Genomic DNA, 27,076 nt, shown 5'->3' on the forward strand with positions numbered 1-27,076 from the left:
CGTATTTTACGTCCACCTGAGAGGGCCTCGGCTTAACGTTTCATCCGAAAGACGGCACCTCCGACAGTGCAGCACTCCCTCAGTACTATCCAACAGGAATGGCTCAGATTCAATCGACACCAGGAACCCTGTATAATTTTTCTTCTCTCTATCATGGAGGCACTGAGATCAATGCAATGCCCTGTTGCTGCACTGACCGGGATCAGCGCAGAACAGAGATCAGATCGGGCTCATACCCGGTCTATGTTACTCAGTACCATTCCGCCAACCCATCAGGATAGCCAGCGTCCCTTCCTGCTCCCATATATTTTCCTCTTGATTTTCTTACCTTTGCACAGAGCCAGTGAGTGATTGCTTCCACAGGCAACTTGAACGACACATATTTCTGCAAAGTTCCTTAGCAACCTAGGTAAACAAATAAAACCATGAATCGATAATTAACACTAATACAAAAAGAAAATACTGCAGATGCTGGAAATCTGAAATATAAACAGAAAATGCTGGAAACACTCAGCAGGTCAGGCAGCATCTGTGGAGAGAGAAACAGAGTTAACGTTTCAGGTCGATGACCTTTCGTCAGAACTGGAAAAAAGCAGGAAATGGGACAGATTTTTAAGCGAGTGTGAGAGCTGGGAAAGGGGAGGGGATGAAAGAACAAAAGGGAAGGTCTGTGATAGGATAGAAGGCAGGAGAGGTTAAGAGACATTAAGAGATATTCAAGGCGAGAGGAGATGGTAATGGGGCAGGTTAAGAAACAAAGGATGGCTCGAGATGAAGTGTGAATTGCGCTGGCAGAATGAAAGACAGCTGCCCTGTGGGAGAGAAGAACAAGTGTGGATAAACAATATATGATAGGGGCCGAGGTTATGATCTGAAATTGTTGAACTCGATGTTGAGTCCAGAAGGCTGTAAAGTGCCTAATCGAAAGATGAGGCAAGATCGATAATTAACACAAGGACTTCATTTCAAAACACCTTGATACCTGCAGAGCACCAATAAGTATAACTCTTCTGCCTGTATCCTAACCCGTCCTCTTCATCCATCACCCCTGTGCTCGTTGACCTACATTGGCTCCCGGTCCTGCATCGCCTCAAATTAAAGATTCTCCTCCTTGTTTTCAAATCCCTCCATGGCCCTCGCCCCCTCCCTATCTCTGTAATCTCCTCCAGCCCTACAACCCACCGAGATCTCTGCGCTCCTCCAATTCTCTGGCCTCTTGAGCATCCCTGATTATAATCGCTCCACCATTGGCGGCCGTACTTTCAGCTGCCAAGGCCCTGATGTCTGGAATTCCTGCCCTAAACCTCTCCGACTCGCTACCTCTCTCTCCTCCTTTAAGACACTCCTTAAAGCCTATCTCTTGGACCAAGCTTTTGGTCACCTGTCCTAATACGGAAGCTCAGCGTAAACTCGAGGAACAGCACCTCATCTTCCGATTAGGCACTTTACAGCCTTCCGGACTCAATATCGAGTTCAACAATTTCAGATCATAACCTCGGCCCCTATTACATTTTTACTTATATTTTTTATCCACCCCTTTGTTTTGGTTTTTCCCTCCCCCCCTTTCCTTTTTTTCTCTCTCCCACATGGCAGCTGTCTCTCATTCTGCCAGCGCATTTCACACCTAATCTGAGCCGCCTTTTGTCTCCACTAGTCCTATCACCATCTCGTCTGGTTTTGAATACCTCTTAATGTCTCTTCACTTTTGTTCTGCCCCAGCCCTGCCTTCGATCTATTTCATTTCCTTTCCAGTTTTGAAAAAGGGTTTTGACCTGAAACATCAACTCTAACTTCTCTCCACGGATGTTGCCTGGCCTGCTGAGTTTTTCCAGCATTTTCTGTTGTTATTTCGGATTTCCAGCATCTGCAGTATTTTGCTATCGTACTAATACTTCCTTATGTGGCTCGGTGTCAAATTTTGCTTGGTAATTGCTCCTGTGAAATGCTTTGGGACGTTTTTTCTACATTTTACAGGCACCAATGATTGGGAAGAAGGATAAACTGGTATAGGAGCACCAAATATGGCACAGGAAATAGCAAGCAACATGCAAGAGTGAATATCAAATTTCAAAGGGGTGACCTGATAGACTTCCCTCTCATTGTGGTTAGGTGTTAGGGATCAGCTGGGCCCGGGTGCATAAAAAATTCTGGGCAGGGAAGATCAATGTATATACAAACCCTGGAAATCTCCCTCTGGGTGGTGTGCCCAAGCAATCCTTTGTTCCCAAGTGCAATAAGATGAAACTCTGTCTAAGATGTTTCTTTAAGTGCTCTTTGACGTAAGGAAACTACTAGGCACTTGGTCTGAGTATTAAACAAGGCTTTAATCAGCTGTTTTTCAACATGGAGATCTAGTTGTGTCCTTCACTAGTTCCTGTTGAAGAATGTCCTGAGCAAGCTGGGCCCATGCCCGAGTATTTATACTCTCCCTGGACAGCGCCACCAGCAGGCCGCCCAGTATCATTTCATAAGTCATTTCCACAGGAATGACAAGATTCAGGTCACTCTTAATGAGAGATGGTTGCAATATTCCCCCATTGTTTTTATAAGAACACAGGAACAGGAGCAGGCCATTCAGCCCCTCGAGCCTGTTCCGCCATTCGATGAGATCATGCTTGATCTGTGATCTAACTCCATCCACCCGCCTTTGCCCCATATCCCTTAATAACTTTGGTTAATAAAAATCTACCAATCTCAGATTTTGAATTAACAATTGATCCAGCATCAATTGCCATTTACAGAAGAGAGTTCCAAACTTTTACCACCCTTTGTGTGTAGAAGTGTTTCCTAATTTCACTCCTGAAAGGCCTGGCTCTAATTTTTAGACGATGCCCCTAGTCCTAGACTCCCCAACTAGCGGAAATAGTTTCTCTCTATCTATCCTATTTGTTCCCATTAATATCTTGAAAATTTTAAATCACTCCTTAACCTTCTAAATTCCAGGGAATACAACCCTAGTTTGTGTAATCTCTCCTTGTAACTTAACTCTTGAAGTCCGGGTATCATTCTGGTAAACCTACGCTGCACTCCCTCCAAGGCCGATACATCCTTCCTAAGGTGTGGTGCCCAGAACTGCTCACAGTGCTCCAGGTGTGGTCTAACCAGGGCTTTGTATAGCTGCAGCATAACTTCTACCCCCTTGTACTCTAGTCCTCCAGATATAAAGGCCAGCATTCCATGAGCCTTTTTGATTAGTTTCTGTACTTGTCAATGCCATTTTAATGATCTATGTACCTGGACCTTTATGTCTCTTTGGATCTCCACTGCTTCTAGCTTTTCACCATTTAGAAAGTACCCTGTTCTATTCTTTTTAGGTCCAAAGTGGATGACCACACACTTGCCTACATTGAAATCTTTGATCCTTGACTCAAAATAAAATTCTATTTAATTTCTATTGCTAATAAGCGACTGTTTTTAAAAATTCATTCATGGGATGTGGGCGTCGCTGGCAAGGCCAGCATTTATTGCCCATCCCTAGTTGCCCTCGAGAAGGTGGTGGTGAGCCGCCTTCTTGAACCGCAGCAGTCCGTGTGGTGAAGGTGCTCCCACAGTGCTGTTAGGGAGTTCCAGTGATGATGAAGGAACGGCAATATAATTCCAAGTCAGGATGGTGTGTGACGTGGAGGGGAACTTGGAGGTGGTGGTGTTCCCATGCGCCTGCTGCCCTTGTCCTTCTAAGCGGAAGAGGTCGCGGGTTTGGGAGGTGCTGCCGAATAAGCCTTGGCGAGTTGCTGCAGTGCATCTTGTAGATGGTACACACTGCAGCCAGGGTACGCCGGTGGTGGAGGGAGTGAATGTTTAAGGTGGTGGATGGGGTGCCAATCAAGCGGGCTGCTTTGTCCTGGATGGTGTCGAGCTTCTTGAGTGTTGTTGGAGCTGCACTCACCCAGGCAAGTGGAGAGTATTCCATCACGATCCTGACTTGCGCTTTGTGGAAAGGCTTTGGGGAGTCAGGAGGTGGGAGTCAGATTTGGTAATATTACTAAAACTACTAAACACAAGTAGTGAAGCACCTATCCCTGAATATAATAAAATCCAGAGCGAGGAAAGACCATTCGGCCCATCAAGCCCATTCCATCCAGACTCCACGGCTGATGATTCGATCATGACCTTCTCTCCTACACCACAACTTGATTCCTTTCCTTCGGGACACAAAGTTCCAAGTAATGTTCAAAAACAAGAACCTTTCATCACTTAATGTCGCCTACAGCTAAAATGACTCTTACTGTGGCCTCGTTATGCTGAATGGCTTTGCGTTGACTCCTCGTTTCTTGTTTTGAAATTCACTGAAAAATACATTTCCTGCTTCAGAAAGGAAGAGGATGTGTGAGGTTCCACTGTCCACGATGTGAATCCTGTGCTCCTCCAATCCATTAACAAGCTCTGCACAGAAAAGAAAGCATGAAATATAAGAACCGAAAGAAGAAGAAATTAATATTTGACACCGAGCCACAGAAGGAGCTATTAGGGCAGATGACCAAAAGCTTGGCCAAAGAAGTCAGTTTTAAGGAGCGTCTTAAAGGAGGAGAGAGAGGCGGAGAGGTTTAGGGAGAGAATTCCAGAGCTTAGGGCCCAGGCAGCAGAAGGCACAGCCACCAATGGAGGGGCGATTATAATCAGGGATGCTCAAGAGGGCAGAATTGGAGGAGCGCAGAGTTCTCGGAGGGTTGTGGGGCTGGAGGAGATTACAGCGATAGGGAGGGGCGAGGCTATGGAGGGACTTGAAAATAAGGATGAGAATTTTAAAATCGAGGCGTTGCTTAACCGGGAGCCAATGTAACTCAGCGAGCACAGGGGTGATGGGTGAGCGGGACTTGGTGCGAGTTAGGACAAGGGTACCGGCAGAGTTTTGGATGATCTTAAGTTTACGGAGGGTAGAACGTGGGAGGCCAGCCAGGAGTGAGTTGGAATAGTAACATCTATGGGGGACAGAGCAGGGGAGTGGGACTAATTGAATAGCTCTTTCAGAGAGCCGGCACTGGCACAATGGGCCGAATGGTCTCCTTCTGTGCTCTATTGTGCTAAGATGCAGCCACTTACCTTTAAATAGGCACAGCCAGATTTTGCACTTCCCCCATTGGGCTTTCCCCATACACTGGGCCAAAGCAGCATTGGCAGCTATGAATAATGCTCAAGTGAGCTGAAGCAGAAAATTGGGGCTGTTCCGTTCACTGGCTGGCCTTGCTCCCATTACACAGCCTCACTGAAGGCTCAATTGCACCGATACTGAATAACCGGCCCCAAAATTCATAGAATCTTTGAGGGAAAAATTCGGTAGGTTTGCGTCTCCCGTTAGGAACAAGGAAATGGCAGAGAAATTAAACAAATACTATGGGCTGGATTTTGCCATTGGGTCGGGCTGGGGCGTGTCAGGTGGTTTTCGTGTCAGGACCCCGACTCCGATGTGAAGTGGGAAAAAAGTGTGATTTTCCCCTAATTGGGCACTTGATTTCCAGCGTGTGGGAACCCCTGGCCCAATTAGTCTTTCCATCCTGAAAGTCGCCTCCGATGATGACATCAGTGCTGCTGGATTTAAGGCCTGCAAGCAGCCTTGCTTCTTCTGGAGACTGGAAACGCTTTGGACATTGTATGAAGGACTTCATTTACCGACCATGTCCACCAGCAAGCAAAAGTGTGCACCTCGCTTTGATGAGCCCTCCCTCCAAGCTCTGGTGGAGGGAGCAAGATCTAATAAGGAGGTGCTCTTCCCTTCCTCAGGGAGAAAAAAGCCACCACAACAGACTAAAGCTGTGTGGCTGCAAGTGGCCCAGGAGGTCAATGCCATCGCTATGTGCCGCAGAACCTGGCTGCAGTGCAGGAAGAGGTTTCATGACCTTATCCGCACAGGAAAAGTGAGTGTGACTTTCTCATCACCCTCAATCTCATCCCCATCGCCTCTCCTCACCAGCACTCTGCTTTGCCAACCTCTTCCTCCACATCCCACTTGACACTGACATCCCTACACCCTTACCCATTCCCTCTCTCTCTATGGTCACATTCACTTAACTATTCGACCATGCAGCCCTCACACTCCCTATCACTGTGATGCAATAACAACAACTTACAACACACAGGGAGGGCCCTTTGTCTCCTAAGCATCTATGCTATGGATTCTCTACATTCACTCCTTCATTCTCACTCAAACTCCACTTGTGTCCCTCATTGCAGGAAAAGAGAGCCCACAATAAGAGGGAAAGAGCGAGGACAGGAGGAGGTCCACCCTCAGTAGCCCAGCTCAGCACCTCGGAGGAGGCGGCCCTGGAAATTGCCGGGATCGAGGAGGATTCCCAAGTGGGGGATGGACAGACAGGCGCATCACAGCAAGCTGGTGACAGAATAGTTTGGCATCTCTCTCATTGACATTGCATGAGTGACTGATAATGAATCTGATGCTCTAACAGATTGACTTATGATCATCTGCACAATTCAATGTGCATGCAACCTTTCCCTCACATCTATAACTCTTTCCTTTACTCCCCCACAGGACCATCGACAGCCCCCATCCCCACTGTCCAGGAGGAAGAGCCTGAGCTTCCAGACTCCTCAGAGGAAGCTGCAACCTCTGAGGGCGCTCCGTCAGCAGAATTCAGCGCACCCAGCACCAGCGCAGACACTCACACCTTGGTGGGACCTTCGGGACATAGAGTAATGTTGTCACCTGGTGTATCACAGCTCACAAGTGAGCATCAGCAGATGGTGGAGACAGGGACAGCAGTGGAGAGTCCTCGTCGGAGTGGAGAGGATGCTCCCAGCTCGGCTCCACTGCATGTCAACCCTGTGCCTCCAGGTCCATCCAGAAGGAGAGCGGTGCTGGAACTCCAGGAACAGGTGCAGGAGTCTCTGGCAGGTTTTGTCTCCAGGGTCGCTGCGAGTGTGGAGCGAATGGAGGAGTCCATTGCTAACATGAGCAGAGCCTTTGTGGAGGCGTTGGCGCATGAACGCATCACCATGGAAAGGATGGCAACCTCCGTGGAAAGGATAGTTCCATCCATGGTAAGGCTGGCTACCATAGAGGAGAGGATGGCAACGGTAGAGGAGAGGATGGCTGCACCCATGGAGGAGCTTAGTCGTCAGGGTATGGAAAACATGGTCATTGTTCAGAATAGACTGACATCTCTTGAGCGATGGTCAGCTATTGAGCAAACAAACCAGACCTTCATGCAAGTCCTCTGAAGTAGGACTTCTAGTGCAGAAACGGGTCCACATGGCCCCCCTGCAGTGCAGCAAGGTGCTGTCCAGCCACTTGCTAGCTCTGAAGTGGGGCTGACCCATGAGAGGGATGTTGGTGGCATACAACAAGGAAGTAGGGGCCCCTCTCCAAGCACTCACACTACCATGCCACTGCAGAGCCCTCGGTCAGACCCCCACCAGAGTCCCCATCCAACTGAGATCGGCGTCTCAACCCCTGCACAGCCGCAGGAGCAGCAGACTGTTGCCGAGCCCTCACAGGTTCGCAACCCCAGAGGATGCTTGCCAAAGGTGTTGAGACAGGAGCAGCAATAAAGTGAGCAAGGGGCCTCCACATCTGCTGAAGCCACAGGGGAAGCACCACGTAGGAGCACGTGTAAGAGGAAGATAATGTACAAGTAGTCACAAGGGTAGTCACTTGGGTGTAATGTTGTGTTTAATTTTGAAAAGCCATCAGTTGCTTATTGTCATAAAAAATTCTGATGGCAAACTGTTGCAGTTGTGGCGTGTGTCATTTCACTAATGGGACTTCCACATTGAGGGCTTAGGGCAACTTGCAATTGTCAGTATGGTGGTCAGAGTGATAGGAATCCGCAGGTTCTTGTCCATTGTCGATGGTCTGATAAGAAGGTGCGAGGCAAAAGTGTTTGATTGTGCAGGCTAAGCAAATCTGGCCAAGATGAGTGCGTCCCTTGCATCCCGGGCAGCAATGTGGTCGCGCGCTGGCATCTTCTGGCCTGTGCAGCTTCAGGTGGGTGAGCAGCAGCTTGGCGCTCCTGTTGTTGCTGCTGCTGTTGGTGGTGCTGTTGTTCATGGTTCTGCTGTTGTCACGGCTGGTCTTCGTCCGAATCTGATGTCCAGGAGGAAAGGAAATAAATGGTTCCCATGCTTCTGGTATATGCCTCAGTTGAGGAAGCACTCAGTCAAGGTGGCGAGAGGAGGTCACACTGGAGATGGGTGTCAGGCTCCAAACTTCCACAACAATGAGTAGACCTGCTAAAAGTTCCCCCAGACCTGAGACAACAAAGTTCTGCCACCTGCAAATGATGATTGCTGAAAAACTCCTTTTTAATGGTGGAGCTGCAGCTGTTAGTAAGCAATCCACTTGTGAGGCCGCCAGAATTCACTGGCGAGTTCCAGAGGAGACGTGCAGTATGTGGGAAAAGTGGTAAAATCAGAAAGGCCTCTCAAAATGGGATTATAGAGGCCCTTAACTGGTTGTTAAGGGCCTATCCCGCCTCTTGGAGGCGGGATGGAAACAGGGTCAGAAGACACGCATTTGGGAAAATTGCTCAGAGGATTATTACAAGAGGATTTGAGTATAAGAATAAAGATGTCTTACTGCAATTATATAGGGCCCTGGTGAGACCACACCTGGAGTATTGTGTACAGTTTTGGTCCCCTTACCTAAGGAAGGATATACTTGCTATAGAGAGAGTGCAACGAAGGTTCACCAGACTGGTTCCTGGGATGGGGGGATTGTCCTATGAGGAGAGATTGAGTAGACTAGGCCTATAATCTCTAGCGTTTAGGAGAATGAGAGATGATCTCATTGAAACGCACAAAATTCTTACAGGGCTTGACAGGGTAGATGCAGGGAGGATGTTTCCCCCTGGCTGGGGAGTCTAGAAGCAGGGGTCACAGTCTCAGAATAAGGGGTCGGCCATTTAGGACTGAGATGAGGAGAAATTTCTTCACTCAGAGGGTGGTGAATCTTTGGAATTCTCTACCCGAGGGCTGTGGAGGCTCAGTCGTTGAGTATATTCAAGACAGAGCTCAATAGGTTTTTGAATATTAAGGGAATCAAGGGATATGGGGATAGTGCAGGAAAGTGGAGATGAGGTAGAAGATCAGCCATGATCTTATTGAATGGCGGAGCAGGCTCGAAGGGCCCAAATGGCCGACTCCTGCTCCTATCTTCTATGTTTCTAGGCTCGAAGGGCCCGAATGGCCTACTCCTGCTCCTATTTCTTATGTCCTTATGTTAGCGCCTGCAAAGGGCGGTAACGAGGCACTGATGCAGTAGTGCCGGGGCGAGGCGAATCCAGCATCCCCGTTCCGCCACCGGTATGAGGTGCCGCCAGGGACTTCAACGCCGGGAACATTATTGGGGGCTGTACTGGCATGGCACCTCGCTCGCCAGCATCTACGGCGGAGGGAGCATAGGCAGCCTGAAATACGGGAACATGTGCGCAGAGGGATGGGGAGGGACATCAGGCTCTCAACAGGAGGCCTTACCCTCTGAGGGTATTCCGAGAGCACCTCTCCTACCTTCAATGAAGCGAGGAGCAGTGTATTAGACAGCTCCGCATCACCAAGGCGGTGGTCACAGAACTCTGCCACCTCCTCCAAACAGACCTCCAACCTCACAGCAGGATGACTTAAACCCCAGATCACTTTTGCTCACCACATGCCCATCATACCATCCCTGTGTCGTGCCATATCACAGCGTCCTCCTGGGCGCAAAGGTGAAATGAGAGAGACCACAAAATATTGCAAACTCCATTAATAAATTTATGCATAAACATATCACATTCATTCTAATAACTAATGACCCTTGTGCCTGCCATAGTTGAATAGCTGTCACTGTGTGCAAGGCGTGAGATGCGGGTGTGAGTGTTGGTCGGTAGAGATTGTTGGTGGGTGAGCGCTGGGGGTGTGGTGCTTTGGGCAGTGTGTGAAGCTTGTGGTACAGATGGTGGTGTGTAACATTTGTTGAAGCCTTCAATCACTCTGACCACCCAACTGAGGCGGATCGGCCATGAGCACACCTGCTTCAGTCTCCTTGTTGTTCTTCTCCTTGCTGAGGCAGCTGCACAGCCAGCAATGCTGAGAATGAGGTGCTGCAGCATCAATGAACCTCCCCTTTAAGTACTGGGAAAAGCCTGTGGCAATGATGAGTTGAGATTAGACTGCACCCGATATTGGTCCACTCTTTGAGTGTAATGTCACTGAGCTAGGCCTTCAAAACTTGATTTAGCGCCCCAATCATTTCTTTGAGCAGTGAGATTAAATTTTGCGTGTAGTCTAATGCATTAGCGCCTGGCGCTAATTGTCAAACTTTTCTAAAGATGCCGCACATTCCTGGGCTATAATTAATTTCTTGGGCTAGAAATTCGGCTCCTCTGCACCTGCCATTAGCGCCTCCGGGGGGCGCTAACAGGGTGCAAAGGGCTAGAAAAGCGCCTCCTGGTAGCCCTCCGGTCCGCTGCGCCACCAGCGAAGACGCGATCGCCGTGCATTGCGACCCCTTAGTGCCCCGCGGCAGAAATTGTGTTTCATCCCGCTAGGCTGCCGTGGGCAATGTCAGCGCCAGCATCGCGGGTCGCGAACCTGGCTGAACTCCACTCGCGGGGCGGTACTTAAAGGGGAGGTGCGGCCGTGGCCCGCGCCTCCATTTTCTTTGTTTGGCCGAACTCTAGGTCGGGCCTCCGTGGTGGGACGTGGCGTGGTCCTGGCCGCCATCACGCAGCCCAGCACCGCATATCGGCGCCGGGCTGTGGACGCGGCACCACGCCACCCTGGTGGGCTAGTGTGGGCCATCAGAGGCCGTGCAGAGTGTGCAGCGGCCCCTCCCCTTTAACTGCCGATCACGCCCCGACCTCGTCTCGGTTTCCGCCCCACCAGGAAGTGGAGCGCCCGGCATTGCGCTCCACTTCCTGTGCGGGGCGGTAAGCCGAATTTAGCAGCCGGGGCGGTACTTACGCACCGGGCGCTGAATGTCCGGCCTTAACTCAGTTACCGCCCCTAAATGGGGCATAACCGAATTTTGCGCCTTTTATGTTCCGAAATTAAATATTGTCTCCAACTACAGGAAACTCTCTTTTAACCGGCAAAATTCAGGAGTAGGTTCAGGTAAGTTTTACTTCATATTAGTGGCCGTGTAACCGGGGTTCCTGGATCTGTGGTCGTGTAACCGGGGTTCCTGGATCTGTGGCCGTGTAACCGGGGTTCCTGGATCTGTGGTCGTGTAACCGGGGTTCCTGGATCTGTGGTCGTGTAACCGGGGTTCCTGGATCTGTGGTCGTGTAACCGGGGTTCCTGGATCTGTGGCCGTGTACGGGGCTCTCGTACCTTGGTAAGTATACCTCTCTGTAATCCGGACTTTTTGATCAACCGGCACCACGCCGGTCCCGTCGGTGCCGGATAAAAAAGAGTTTCCTCTACATCTATTGCTGTTTCCATCATCTTAACTTTGCCTCCCAAAAAAAGCATTTTGAAAATGCTCGAAATAAATAAGAGAAAGAGTGGTACCAGGGATGAGGGACTTAGGTTACATGGAGAGACTGGAGAAGCTGGGGTTTGCTCTCCTTAGAGCAGAGAAGGTTAAGAGGAGATTTAATAGAGACGTTCAAAATCATGGAGGGGGAGAAATTGGGTGAGTAGCGCCACCTGTTAGCGCCTAAAGAGGCAGTCAGTGGCTGTAGCGCCACTGGCTGTGCCTCCCGCGATATTCAGGAGGGGCGCTAATGGTGGCGTTAGCCTGTTGCGCTGCGCCGCCGATGACGTCATCGGCGTGTGCAGCGCCCCATTCGCGCCCCGTTCGCAATATTTGGTAGCGAACGCCGCAGTTGCGCCCGGTTCACGGGGCCTTACTGTGCCGGCAGCGGCGCAAGTTAAGGTGGAGGTGCGGGGCAGCCGCTTTTTCGGCGGCCGCCTGCCAGCACCTCCGTCCCCGGCCTCCTAACCCCCCCCCGCGGCATTGCCGGCTGTTTCCCGAGAGCCCGGCACTTCTCCTTGGTGCCGGGCTCATTTGCCGGCACTCGCGAGCGGGGATCGCGCTGTTGCAGGCACCTCCCCCTTAACAGTGGGAGGAAGGCCTGCAGTACCGCAGCGTGCCGTGCCGCAGCATGTGGCACTGCGGCACGTTGCGCTGCGATAATCAGTTTCAGCGCCCTAAGAGGGACGCGGAGCGCCTCGAGCCTCGCCCCGTGTCCCTCGAGGGGCACTGAAACTGAATTTCTGGCGATCGGTATCACTCCGATCGCTGCGCTAAATCCTGCGCTCAGGCGACTTTTGCGCCACTTTGGCGCCCCAACCCAGTTTCTAGGCCGAAGGGTTTTGATGGAGTAAATAAGGAGAAACTGTTTCCACTGGCGGGAGGGTCGGTAACCAGAGGACACAGATTGAAGATAATTGGCAAAAGAACCAGAGGGGAGATGTGGAGATTTTTTTTTTTACGCAGCGATTTGTTGTGATCTGGAATGTGCTGCCTGAAAGGGCGGTGGAAGCAGATTCAATAATAACTTTCAAAAGGGGAATTGGATAAATACTTGAAGGGGAGAAAATTTGCAGGGCTCTGGGGAAAGAGCAGGGGGGAGTGGGATTAATTGGAGAGCTCTTTCAAAGAGCCGGCACAGGCACGATGGGCCGAATGGCCTCCTTCTGTGCTGTATGATTTTAAAAATGTAAAATATAAAAATTCTGTCAGATTGTTGTGATTTTGCGTGTCTGCCTGAATGAGTCGTCAGAAATCATCTGTAGATCTTGGAACACAGCTTCCTCAGGTCCTGTTGTCTCACTTGAATTCAGGGTGGTTTGATCCTCTGCCTCATTCCAGCGCAGAGCTTTCCATTTAGCAACACAACGCACATTACGGAGCAGAATTGAAAGTGAAAGTAAATTTAAAAGGCAGCAAGGAAAACAAAACTTAAGGGTGTTAAGGCGAGATTCTCTGCGGGAAAACATATCTGAATAAATTCATGGCTTGTGACGTGGGCTCCTGACACGCGCTGGGAATTCCTGAGTGGGTTTACTTTTTAACCCTTCGTTGTTTGGATTGGGGAGAGTGTGGAGGTACAGTACTTGCAAGATCCTCATCCGAAGGCATCTCACACAAGAAAAGCAACCGTTTATTTCGGTGCGATTTACACCCATTGTGTTTTTGTGAACAAATAAGAAAGAATGTTCGTCACTCTTAAATGCAAAAAAATCCCTTTAGCATTAATAATTGGCTGCTACGGAAAAAACATTAGAAAGACTTGCATTTATATAGCGCCTTTCACGACCTCAGGATGTCCCAAAGCGCTTTACAGCCAATGAAGTACTTTTTTGAAGGGTAGTCACTGTTGTAATGTAGGAAACGCGGCAGCCAATTTGCGCACAGCAAGATCCCACAAACAGCAATCAGTTAATGACCAGATAATCTGTTTTTCAGTGATGTTGGTTGAGGGATAAATATTGGCCCCGGGACACTGGGGAGAACTCCCCCTGCTCTTCTTCGAAATAGTGCCATGGGATCTTTTGCATCCACCTGAGAGGGCAGGCGGGGCCTCGGTTTAACGTCTCATCTGAAAGACGGCACCTCTGACAGTGCAGCACTCCCTCAGCACTGCCCTGGGAGTGTCAGCCTAGAATTTTGTGCTCAAGTCCCTGGAGTGGGACTTGAACCCACAACCTTCTGAGCCAGAAGCGAGAGTGCTACCCACTGAACCACAGCTGTCACCCAAGAAGCACAATTTCTTAAAAAGCCAAGTATCAGTGAATCCCAAGAGAGACTTTGGGCTAGATTTTGTTGTTTGGAAGTTCGGGTTCCCCGCCGGAGCTCAGGCTGGCTTCCAGTTGTGCAGGGATCGCGGACCAGGAGGCCACAGGGCAAGGTAAGTGCTGGGCCCAGGATGGTCGTGGGGTGGGGGGCGGATTAGCTTATGGATTTCTCTAGCCAAAAGGGCAGGCACAGGCCTGATGGGCTGAATGGCCTCCTTCTGTGCCGTAAACTGACATAGTTCTACACCTATGCATTAATTAGTGAGATGTTCTCCAAATCCCTGTTTATATTTGTATATTAAGTTAACTTCCTGGATTTCCAATGTCTAAATTAATTAATGAATTAATGTGACATTCCCTAATTCCCTGATAGGATTCATATATTTTATTACGTTTCTGGAATTTTCAATGTATAAATTAGTTCATTAATGAGATACTTCCTAATTCCCGATGTGATTCCGATATTTTAATTAACTTTCTAGATACATAAATAAATGACTTAAATCAATAATTAATTTAGTTATGGAGAAAGTCCCTGATTCAGGATTCAGGTATATTTTTATTTACTTATTTTGTGGAATCGCTATGAATTGATAGAAAAAATAACTTGTATGCATAGAATCACAGAATAGGACAGCACGGAAGGAGGCCATTCGGCCCATCGAGTCTGCGCCGGCTCTTTCGAAGAGCAATCCAGTTAGTCCCACTCCCCCGCTCTTTCCCCGTATCCCTGCAATTATTTTCTGCTTCAAGTATTTATCCAATTCCCCTTTGAAGGCTACTATTGACTCTGTATCCACATTAATCCACACTTTTGCCTGGACTTTTTCTTCCCTCCCATAGGGCAGCTGTCCTTCATTCTGCCAGCGCCATTCACGCTTCACCTAGAGCCATCCTTTATTCCTTGAATATCTCTTAATGTCTCTCAATGTCTCTCAATCTCTCCTGCTTTCTATCCTATCTCTGACCTTCCCTTTTGTTCTTTCATCCCCTCCCCCTTTTCCCAGCCCCCACTTGCTTTAAAATCTATCCCCTTTCCTGCTTTTTTTCCAGTTCTGACGAAGGGTCTTCGACCTGAAACGTTAACTTCGTTTCTCTCTCCACAGATGCTGCCCTGACCTGCTGAGTTTTTCCAGCGTTTTCTGTTGTTATTTCGGATTTCCAGCATCCGCAGTATTTTGCTATTGTATCATACAACACCTTCCACAACCTCAGGACGTCCCAAGGCACTTCACAGCCGATAAAGGCACAAATTACTAAAAAAAAAGCGCCCCTTATAATTCCTGACAGCACCTGGACAGTTTACTCACTTACCTGGCTGTCCTCTCCACCTCTGTTCATTGACCAGAGTGTAAACTCTGCCGTTCCCCAGTACAAACACACTGAATCGAGCTCTGCAGCATATGTGCAGAATCTCCTCATTCTCAAAGACTTCACCCGAATAGGTGGCTTGTGGAAGTATCCTGTCCTTGCTGGTTTGGGGCCCCAGCAGCCGACAGCTCAGCTCTCCCCAACGTAACATGCTTCTCTCCCTAGAACTGCATTTGTGTTCTGTAGAGACAGTGCTTGGGTCTTTCAGTTTCATTTCCTGTTAAACAAATGTGGAGTGAAAGAAATCTGTGGTTTACACGACTGTGACCCAATCTCTTGGCTGGGTGGAGCAACCGATTAAGTAAATACGAATACATCAACACTATTGTGAGAAATGAAACAATAAACAACTCTGGAAGGGGAATAGAAAGAAAGGAAAGAAATGGGAAAAATTGGGCCAAATTCACCGGGAGCGCCCCAAGGGGAGCTGCGAGTGAATATCGCTGTGGTATGTGCCGCAGCGCCCCACGCAGCACGGTGGCATAGTGATTAGCACTGTTGCCTCACAGCGCCAGGGACCCGGGTTCGAATCCAGCCTCGGGTGACTGTCTGTGTGGAGTTTGCACATTCTCCCCATGTTTGCGTGGGTTTCCTCCGGGTGCTCCGGTTTCCTCCCACAGTCCAAAGATGTGCGGGTTAGGATGATTGGCTATGATAAATTGACCCTTAGTGTTAGGGGGATTAAATATGTGGGGTTACGGGGATCGGGTGGGATATGTGTCGGTGCAGGCTCGATGGGCCGAAATGGCCTCTATCTGTGGGGTTTCTGTGATTCTGTGATTCTGTTATCCACTTTGGTAGGAAAAATAAAAAAGCAAATTATTATTTAAATGGGGAGAGATTAAAAATGCTGAGGTACAGAGGGATCTGGGGGTCCTTGTACATGAATCACAAAAAGTTAGCATGCAGGTATTACAAGTAATTAGGAAGGCAAATGGAATGTTGGCCTTTATTGCAAAGGGAATGGAGTATAAAAGTAGGGAAGTCCTGTTACAACTGTACAGGGCGTTGGTGAGACTGCACCTGGAGTACTGCGTACAGTTTTGCTCTCCTTATTTAAGGAAGGATATACTTGCATTGGAGGCAGTTCAGAGAAGGTTCACAAGGTTAATTCCAGAGATGAAGGGGTTGTCTTATGAAGAAAGGTTAAGCAGTTTGGGCCTGTACTCATTGGAGTTTAGAAGAATGAGAGGGGATCTTATTGAAATGTATAAGATTCTGAAGGGGCTTGACAGGGTAGATGCAGAGAGGATGTTTCCCCTCGTGGGGGAATCTAGAACTAGGGGGCATAATTTCAGAATAAGGGGGCACCCTTTTAAATTGGAGATGAGGAGGAATTTCTTCTCTCAGAGGGTCGTGAATCTTTGGAATTCTCTTCCCCAGAGAGCTGTGGAGGCTGGGTCATTGAATATATTTAAGGTGGAGAGAGACAGATTTTTGAAAGGTAAGGGAGTCGAGGGTTACGGAGAGTGGGCAGGGAAGTGGAATTGAGGCCAAGATCAGATCAGCCATGATCTTATTGAATGGCAAAGTAGGCTCGAGGGGCCAAATGACCTACACCTGCTCCTACGTCTTATGTCTTATGCCTTCCCTTAATATTCAAAAATCTATCGCTCTCAGCCTTGAAGATACTCATCGACTGAGCCTCCACAGCCCTCTGGGGTAGAGAATTCCAAAGATTCACCACCCTCTGAGTGAAGAAATTCCTCCTCATCTCAGTCCTAAATGACCGACCCCTTATCCTGAGACTGTGACCCCTGGTTCTAGACTCCCCAGCCAGGGGAAACATCCTCCCAGCATCTACCCTGTCAAGCCCTGTAAGAATTTTGTATGTTTCAATGAGATCACCTCTCATTCTTCTAAACTCTAGAGAATATAGGCCTAGTCTACTCAATCTCTCCTCATAGGACAATCCCCCCATCCCAGGAACCAGTCTGGTGAACCTTCGAAGCACTCCCTCTATGGCAAGTATATCCTTCCTTAGGTAAGGAGACCAGAACTGTACACAATACTCCAGGTGTGGTCTCAGCAGGGCCCTATATAATTGCACCTTTCTTGAAGATGGTCACAATTACGGCGTCTCTGAGATCCCCTGGCATGCTCTCCTCCTTCCAGATAAGAGAAATGAGTTCATGAATTCGCGCCAGTAGTGCTTCTCCGCCATGCTTTAGTGCCTCGGCGGGGATTCCATCTGCTCCTGAGGCCTTGTTGTTCTTCAGTTGTCGGATGGCCTTTTCAACCTCATGCCGGACTGGGGTTGTGCTGAGATGGTGGCGGGTAGCATGCTGTGCGATAGAGTTGAGGACACTCGTGTCGAAGACAGAGTCGTGGTTAAGGAGATCTTCAAAGTGCTCCTTCCAGCAGGCACTGACTGCTTCCCTGTCCTTGATGAGTACCTCTCCATTCTTGGCCCGCAGTGGGGAATGTCCTTGGGTGCTTGGGCCGTAGATGGTCTTGACTGCGCTAAAGAATCCACGCACGTCGTGGTTGTCGGCTAGCTGCTGGATCTCCTGCGCTTTCTCCACCCACCATCTGTTCTTTAGGTCGCGAGTTTTTTGTTGGACCTCGGTCTTCAGGCTTCTGTCCAATTGCGGTAATTACAGAGGAGTTACCCTGCTGTCTGCCACAGGGAAAGTCATCGCAAGATTCCTCCTCAATCGCCTTCTCCCAGTGGCCGAAGAGCTCCTCCCAGAGTCGCAATGCGGATTCCGCCCACTAAGGGGCACAATGGACATGATCTTCACCGCACGTCAATTACAAGAGAAATGCAGGGAACAGCACCAACCACTGTACATGGCCTTCTTTGATCTCACAAAGGCCTTCGACACTGTCAACCGTGAGGGATTATGGAGTGTCTTCCTCAAATTCGGCTGCCCTCAAAAGGTTGTCACTATCCTCCACCTGCTTCACAATGACATGCAAGCCGTGATCCTGACCAACGGTTCCACCACAGACCCAATTCACGTACGAACCGGGGTCAAGCAAGGCTGTCATCGCACCAACGCTCTTCTCAATCTTCCTTGCTGCAATGCTCCATCTCACCCTCAGTAAGCTCCCCACTGGAGTGGAGCTAATTTACAGAACAAACGGGAAACTGTTCAACCTCCGTCGCCTCCAGTCCAGATCCAAGGTCGTCCCATCCTCTGTCGTCGAATTACAGTATGCAGATGATGCTTGCGCCTGCGCTCACTCGGAGGTCGAACTCCAAACCATCGTAAACACCTTCACCAAAGCATACGAGAGCATGGGCCTTACACTAAACATCCGTAAGACAAAGGTCCTCTATCAACCTGCCCCGGCCACACAGTGCTGCCCCCCGATTATCAAAATCCACAACAAGGCCTTGGACAACGTGGACCACTTTCCATACCTCGGGAGCCTACTGTCAACAAGGGCAGACGTCGACGACAAAGTCCAACACCGCCTTCAGTGTGCTAGTGCAGCCTTCGGTCGCCTGAGGAAGAGAGTGTTTGAAGACCAGGACCTCAAACCCGGCAATAAGCTCATGGTCTACAGGGCAGCAGTGATACCTGCCCTGCTGTATGCATCAGAGACATGGACCATGTATAGCAGGCACCACAATGCACTGGAGAGGTACCACCATCGCTGCCTCCGCAAGATCCTGCAAATCAATTGGCAGGATAGGCGCACCAACATCAGTGTTCTTGCTCAGGCCAACATCCCCAGCATCGAAGCTTTGACCATGCTCGATCAGCTCCGATGGACGGGTCACATTGTCCGCATGCCCGATACGAGACTCCCAAAACAAGCGCTCTACTCGGAGCTCTGGCACGGCAAGAGAGCCCCAGGTGGGCAGAGGAAACGCTTCAAGGACACCCTCAAAGCCTCCTTGAAAAAGTGTAACATCCCCACCGACACCTGGGAATCCCTGGCCCAAGACCGCTCAAAGTGGAGGAGAAGCATCTGGGAAGGCACCGAACACCTCGAGTCTCTTCGCCGGGAGCAAGCGGAAGCCAAGCGCAGGCAGCGCAAGGAGCGCACGTCAACCCAAGTACCCCACCCACCAGCCCCTTCAACCACCGTTTGCCCCACCTGTGACAGAGACTGTAGGTCCCGCATTGGACTAATCAGTCACCTGCGAGCTCATTTTTAATGTGGAAGCAAGTCATCCTCGGTTCTGAGGGACTCCCTAAGAAGAAGAAGATATAATTGCAGTAAGACGTCTTTACTCTTATTTGCAAATCCACTTGCAATAAATTTGCTTTCCTAATTGCTTGCTATACCTGCATGTTAACTTTCAGTGATTCGTGTACAAGGTCACCCAGGTCCCTCTGAACACCAACATTTCCCAATCTCTCACCATTTAAAAAATACTCTGCTCTTCTATTTTTCCTACCAAAATGGATAACTTCACATTTCTCCGCATTATATTCCATTTGCCATGTTCTTGCCCACTCACTAAGCCTGTCTATATCCCCTTGAAGCCTCCTTGCATCCGCCTCACAACTCACATTCCCACCCAGCTTTGTATCATCAGCAAACTTGGATATATTACATTTGGTCCCCTCATCCAAATCACTGATATAGATTGTGAATAGCTGAGGCTCAAGCACTGATCCTTGTGGTTCCCCACTAGTTACAGCCTGCCAGCCCGAAAATGACCCATTTATTCCTACGCTCTGTTTTCTGTCCGTTAACCAATCCTCAATCCATGCTAGTATATTACCACCAATCCCATGAGCCCTAATTTTGTTTAATAACCTCTTGTGTGGCACCTTATCGAATGCCTTCTGAAAATCCAAATACACCACATCCGCTGGTTCCCCCTTATCTATTCTGCTAGTTACAACCTCAAAAAACTCTAACAGATTCGTCAAACATGATTTCCCTTTCATAAATCCGTGTTGACTCTGCCCAATCTGTAGTGTATGTACCTTTAAGGGGAGAACTACTTTTTACAGCTCCTGTATACTGTAGTACCGGCAGTGACCACACCTGTATATAAACCCTGAGTAGGGATCTGTAAAGTTAGTTTTAGAGTAACCCTCATCCAGTAAACACCTGTTGATTGTTCCCTGCAGTCTCTTGTCTAATTATTGAAGGACACACAACATCAAGATACACAGATCTAACACAATCCTATTATTATTTTCTAAGTGCCCTGTTACCACGTCCTTAATAATAGATTCTAGCATTTTCCCTACTACTGATGTCAGGCTAACAGGTCTGTAGTTCCCGTTTTCTCTCTCCCTCCTTTCTTAAATAGTGGGGTTACATTTGCCACCTTCCAATCCACGGGAACCGTTCTAGAATCTATGGCATTTTGGAAGATGAGAACCAATGCATCCACTATCTCGATAGCAAAATACTGCAGATGCTGGAAATCCGAAATAACAACAGAAATTGCTGGAAAAACTCAGCAGGTCAGGCAACATCCGTGGAGAGAAATTTGAGTTGACGTTTCGGGTCGAAACCCTTCTTCAAAACTGGAAAGAAAAGAAAATAGATCAAAGGCAGGGCTGCGATCGAACAAAAGAAGTAAAAGAGACAATAAAAGGTATTCGAAACCAGACGAGATGGTAATAGGCCAGTGGAGACAAAAGACAGCTGAGATTAGGTGTGAAGTGTGCTGGCAGGTAAGATACAGCTGCCAGGTGGGAGAGGGAAACAAAAGGAAAGGGGGGGGGGGGGGTGGTGGTGGAAAGGAAGACCCAAAACAAAGGGGTGGAAAAAATAATAAGTAAAAAAGTAATAGGGGCCGAGGTTATGATCTGAAATTGTAGAACTCGATATTTAGTCCGGAAGGCTGCAAAGTGCCTAATCGGAAGATGAGGTGCTGTTCCTTGAGTTTACGTTGAGCTTCCATGGAACAATACAAGAGGCCAAGGACGGTGAGGTCCGAGTGGGAATGGAGCGGTGAATTAAAATGACAGGCAACCGGAAGCTCGGGGTCATCCTTACGGACTGAACGGAGGTGTTCCACAAAGCGGTCACCCAATCTGCGTTTGGTCTCCCCAATGTAGAGGAGACTGCATCGTGAGCAGCGAATACAGTATACTAGATTGCAAGAAGTACAAGTAAATCACTGTTTCACCTGGAAGGGGTGTTTGGGGCCCTGGACAGTGGGAAGGGGGGAGGTATAGGGGCAGGTGTTACATCTCCTGCGCTTGCACGGGAAGGTGCCGGGTGAAGGGGAAGGGCTGTTTGGGGTGATAGAGGAGTGGACTAGGGTGTCTCGGAGGGAGCGGTCCCTACGGAATGCTAAAAGGGGAGGGGAGGGGAAGATGCGTTTGGTGGTGGGATCACTTTGGAGGTAGTGGAAATGGCGGAGGATGATCCGTTGAATGTGGAGTCCACTATCTCTATAGCCACCTCTTTCAAAACCCTAGGATGCAGGCCATCAGGTCCAGGAGATTTATTGGCTTTCAGTTCCATTAATTTCTCCAGCACTATTTTTTTACTAATACTAGTTTATTTCAGTTCCTCATTCTCCACTATTTCCGGGAAGCTTTTTGCATCTTCTTCCGTGAAGACAGATACAAAGTATTTGTTTAATTTCTCTGCCATTGCCTTATTTCCCATTATAATTTCTCCTGTCTCAGCCTGTAAGGGACCCACATTTACTTTCGTTAATCTTTTCCTTTTTACATACCTATAGAAGCTTTTACTCTCTGTTTTTATGTCTCTCGTTAGTTTACTCTCATTCTATTTTCCCTTTCTTTATCAATTACTTGGTCCTCCTTTTTTGAATTCTAAAATCCTCCCAATCCTCAGGCTTACTATTCTTTTTGGCAACATTATAAGCCTCTTTCTTTGATCTAATACTATCTTTAACTTCTCTTGTTAGCCACGGTTGGACCACTTTTCCTGTGGGGTTTTTGTGCCTTAAAGGAATGTATATTTGTTGTAAATTATGTATTAATTCTTTAAATGCTAGCCATTGCTTCTCTACCATCATACCTTTTAATGTAGTTTCCCAATCTACCGTAGCCAACTCGCCCCTCATACCTACGTAATTTGCTTTGTTTAGATTTAAGACCTTAGTTTCGGATTTAACTAAATCACTTTCAAACTCAATATAAAATTCTATCATATTATGGTCACTCTTCCCTAAAGGCCACTTTACTACAAGGTTATTAATCAACCCTTTCTCATTGAACAATACTAGATCTAAAATAGCCTGTTCCCTAGTTGGTTCCTCAACATACTGATCTAGAAAACTATCTTGCATACATTCCATGAATTTGTACTCCACACTATTACTGCAAATTTGGTTTGCCCAGTCTATATGTAGATTAAAGTTCCCCATGATTATTGTATTACCCTTGTTACATGCGCCTCTAATTTCTTGAATTATATTCTGCCCTACATTACAACTACTGTTTGGGGGCCTATAAACAACTCCCACCAATGTTTCAGCCCCTTGCTGTTTCTTAGTTCCACCCAAGCTGAATCTACTTCTTGATTTTCGGAGCTAAAATCCTTCTTTATCCCATCTTTTATTATCAGGGCTACCCCTCCTCCTTTTCCATTTTGCCTATCTCTTCTAAAAGTTAAGTATCCTGGAATATTTAGTTCCCAACCTTGGCCACTTTGCAACCATGTCTCTGTTATGGCTATTAGATCAAAACTGTTAATTTCTATCTGCGCTATTAATTCACCGATTTCGTTGCGAATGATTCACGCATTCAGATATAGTGCCTTTAGCTTTGATTTATTTCTATTTTTCCCTGATGTCAACTTAGCCACTGATGCCTTATTACCTTTGTTACTCTCTCTGCCCCTTCCTGGCCCACTCTGCTTATGTTTACCCAAAGCTCTACTCTGCTCTAGGGCCTTGACATTTCTCTCGCTGCTTTTAAATTTACTCTTTTCTGAATCCTCCCACGCCCCCATCATTAGTTTAAAGCCCTGTCTACTCCCTCAGTACTGCCCCTCCGACAGTGCGGCGCTCCCTCAGCACTGCTCCTCCGACGGTGCGGTGCTCCCTCAGTACTGCCCCTCTGACAGTGCCGCGCTCCCTCAGTACTGCCCCTCCGACAGTGCGGCGCTCCCTCAGCACTGCTCCTCCGACGGTGCGGTGCTCCCTCAGTACTGCCCCTCTGACAGTGCCGCGCTCCCTCAGTACTGCCCCTCCGACAGTGCGGCGCTCCCTCAGCACTGCTCCTCCAACAGTGCGGTGCTCCCTCAGTACTGCCCCTCTGACAGTGCCGCGCTCCCTCAGTACTGCCCCTCCGACAGTGCGGCGCTCCCTCAGTACTGCCCCTCCGACAGTGTGGCGCTCCCTCAGTACTGCCCCTCCGACAGTGCTGCGCTCCCTCAGTACTGCCCCTCCGACAGTGCGGTGCTCCCTCAGTACTGCCCCTGCAACAGTGTGGCGCTCCCTTAGTACTGCCCCTCCGATAGTGCAGCGCTCCCTTAGTACTGCCCCTCCGACAGTGCAGCACTCCCTCAGTACTGCCCCTCTGACAGTGCAGCGCTCCCTTGGTACTGCCCCTCCGACAGTGAGGTGCTCCCTCAGTATTGCCCCTCCGACAGTGCTGCACTCCCTCAGTACTGCCCCTCCGACAGTGCAGCGATCCCTTAGTACTGCCCCTCTGACAGTGCAGCACTCCCTCAGTACTGCCCCTCCGACAGTACAGCGCTTCCTCGGTACTGCCCCTCCGACAGTGTGGCGCTCCCTCAGTACTGCCCCTCCGACAGTGCGGCGCTCCCTCAGTACTGCCCCTCCGACAGTGCAGCGCTCCCTCAGTCCTGCCACTCTGACAGTGCAGCACTCCCTCAGTACTGCCCCTCCGACAGTGCAGCGCTCCCTCAGTACTGCCCCTCCAACAGTACGGCGCTCCCTCAGTACTGCCCCTCCGACAGTGCAGCCCTCCCTCAGTACTGCCCCTCCAATAGTGTGGCGCTCCCTCAGCACTGCCCCTCCGACAGTGCGGCGCTCCCTCAGTACTGCCCCTCCGACAGTGCAGCACTCTCTCAGTACTGCAGTGGGAGTGTCAGCCTTGATTATGTACTGGTCCCAAATGAAATTAATGATCACTGACTGCGGCAGCTGAAGACCTTTTAATTGAGTTCAGTTTATCTCCAACACTTGAGGGTTGAAATTGCCGTGTGCGATTAATACCGTCATTAAAATAGCAGTCATTCCATATGAAGGTGTTAATGCATTTCTTGCCAATATCGCACAACCCGATTTTGATTGAAGGAGCTGCGATCATTTCCTTCCAGTGGGAGACGGAGAGTGATCACAGGTTTCCCTGCATTTGGGTTGTAAAATCTAAGGACTAATTCTCTCGTTTCGCACTCCCAGCGAAGAGCAGCACTTGCCAGGAGGGCAGTTCAGAATATCGGGCAAGGTGGATCAAGAACCTGTTACACAACCTGCTCGAATTCCTGCCCATTGAAATAAAGACAGAACTTACATTTCTATAGCGCCTTTCACAACCTCAGGACCTCCCAAAGCGCTTTACAGCCAATGAAGAACTTTATGAAGTGTAGTCACTGTTGTAATGTGGGAAATGCAGCAGCCAATTTGCACACAGCAAGATCCCACAAACAGCAATGTGATAATGACCAGATAGTCTGTTTTTTAGTGATGTTGATTGAAGGATAAATATCAGCCCAGGACACCAGGGAGAACTCCCCTGCTCTTCTTCAAAGTAGTGCCGTGGGATCTTTTACAGCCACCTGAAAGGACAGAGGGGGCCTTGGTCTCATCTGAAAGACGGCACCTCCGACAGTGTAGCACTCCCTCAGCACTGCACTATAGTGTCAGCCTAGATTTTTATGCTCCAGTCTCTAGAGTGGGACTACGAACACACATCCTGCTGACTTAGAGGTGAGTGTGCTTCCCACTGAGCCGTGGCTAGCAATGGACTGACAAATTTCACTGATGCCCAGTTTTGGTTCCGCCAGGACCACTCAGCTCCCGACCTCATTACAGCCTTGGTCCAAACATGGACAAAGGAGCTGAATTCCAGAGGTGAGGCGAGAGTGACTGCCCTTGACATCAAGGCAGCATTTGACCGAGTGTGGCATCAAGGAGCCCTAGTAAAACAGAAGTCAATGGGAATCGGGGGGAAAACGCTCCACTGGCTCGAGTCATACCTAGCACAAAGGAAGAAGGTTGTGGTGGTTGAAGGTCAATCATCACAGCCCCAGGACATCGCTGCAGGAGTTCCTCAGGGCAGTGTCCTAGGCCCAACCATCTTCAGTTGCTTCATCAATGACCTTCCCTCCAACATAAGGTCAGAAATGGGGATGTTTGCTGATGACTGCACAGTGTTCAGCGCCATTCACAACTCCTCAGATAATGAAGCAGTCCATGCCCGCATGCAACAACACCTGGACGATGTTCAGGCTTGGGCTGATAAGTGGCAGATAACATTCGCGCCACTGAAGTGCCAGGCAATGACTATCTCCAACAAGCGAGCGTCTAATCACCGCCCCTTGACATTCAACAGCATTATCATCTCTGAATCACCCCCAATCAACAGCCTGGGGGTCACCATTGACCAGAAACCTAACTGGACCAACCACATAAATACTGTGGCAACAAGAGCAGGTCAGAGGCTGGGTATTCTGCGGCGAGTGAATCACCTCCTGACTCCCCAAAGCCTTTCCACCATCTACAAGGCACAAGTAAGGAGTGTGATGGAATACTCTCCACTTGCCTGGATGAGTGCAGCTCCAACAACACTCAAGAAGCTCGACACCATCCAGGACAAAGCAGCCCGCCTGATTGGCACCTCATCCACCACCTTAAACATTTACTCCCTCCACCACTGGCGCACCGTGGCTGCAGTGTGGACCATCTACAAGATGCACTGCAGCAACTCGCCAAGGCTTCTTCGGCAGCACCTCCCAAACCCGCGACCTCTTCAACCTAGAAGGACAAGGGCAGAAGGTGCATGGGAACACCACCACCTCCAAGTTCCCCTCCAAGTCACACGCCATCCTGACTTGGAAATATATCGGCCGTTCCTTCATCGTCGCTGGGTCAAAATCCTGGAACTCCCTCCATAACAGCACTGTGGGAGCACCTTCACCACACGGACTGCAGCGGTTCAAGAAGGCGGCTCACCACCACCTTCTCAAGGGCAATTAGATGCAGAGAGGATGTTCCCCCTCGTGGGGAAATCTAGAACTCGGGGGCATAGTTTCAGTTTAAAGCGTCGCCCTTTTAGAACTGAGATGAGGAGGAAGTTCTTCTCTCAGAGGGTCGTAAATCTGTGGAATTCTCTGCCCCAGAGAGCCGTGGAGGCTGGGTCAGTAAATACATTTAAGGTGGAGATAGACAGATTTTTGCAAGATAAGGGAGTGAAGGGTTCTGGGGAGCGGGCGGGGAAGTGGCTTTGAGCCCAAGATCAGCCATGATCTTATTGAATGGCGGAGCAGGCTCGAGGGGCCAAGTGGCCTATTCCTGCTCCTATTTCTTACGTTCTTATGTTCTAATTAGGGATTAGGGATGGGCAATAAATGCTGGACTTGCCAGCGACGGCCACATCCGTCAAAACAAATTAAAAAAAAAAATCAAGCAGGCTCCATAACGTGGGCAATCCTCCATGCCCAAAATTCCAAACAACACCACCAGCGGGCACTGCGCCGCACCAGGAGTGCAAAAGTGGATAACGACCCTTCTAGTGTGTAAACCACACCTTCGCACATGGTATTAGCAGAGCTGCCAATATGGGGCAAATCCTGGATGGGAGATTTTTAGGTAAAAGTCAGCCACATCACCCAAAGTCCAGCATTGCCTCCCTAAACCCCATCTGCTCTCAACCTCCCCCCTCCCCTCCTTAAAACCCACCTCCACGATCGAGCATTTGGTCACTCCTTCTAACATCTCCTGCTGTGAAGTGTCTTGTGAACTTTGTCTACCTTAAAGGTGCTGTGGCATTGCAAGTTGTTGCTGAGGTGTTGCCTCATGCCAAAATTATAAGGATGGTTAAAATCAACAAACTGCACCCATTGATGTAATAAAACTCACTACGCACTTGGCTTGAGTATAAAGCAAGGCTTTAATCAACTTGTTTCAGAACATGGAGGTCTAGTTGTACTTCACTAG

The 27,076-nt window shown here is 49.0% G+C and overlaps 1 protein-coding gene across 2 annotated transcripts in view; it reads right to left on the reverse strand.

Annotated features, from left to right (window-relative positions):
- The window catches only part of LOC147122524 (putative E3 ubiquitin-protein ligase HERC4), a 128,611-nt gene extending 113,350 nt beyond the window's left edge, over positions 1-15,261 (reverse strand). For both annotated transcript variants that reach the window (XM_086006225.1, XM_086006216.1), the window contains exons 1-3: positions 14,989-15,261; positions 4,227-4,383; positions 329-405 (exon numbers count right to left, since the gene is read on the reverse strand). In XM_086006225.1, coding sequence (XP_085862351.1) covers positions 329-405; positions 4,227-4,383; positions 14,989-15,259 — 505 coding nt within the window. In that variant the 5' untranslated portion in view covers positions 15,260-15,261. The remainder of the gene's footprint in view (positions 1-328; positions 406-4,226; positions 4,384-14,988) is intronic.
- Positions 15,262-27,076: the final 11,815 nt, after the last annotated feature.

This window comes from Somniosus microcephalus, chromosome 2, assembly GCF_052327205.1.
Source record: "Somniosus microcephalus isolate GS21.2 chromosome 2, FLI_Smic_1.0, whole genome shotgun sequence".
Lineage (NCBI taxonomy): Eukaryota > Metazoa > Chordata > Chondrichthyes > Squaliformes > Somniosidae > Somniosus > Somniosus microcephalus.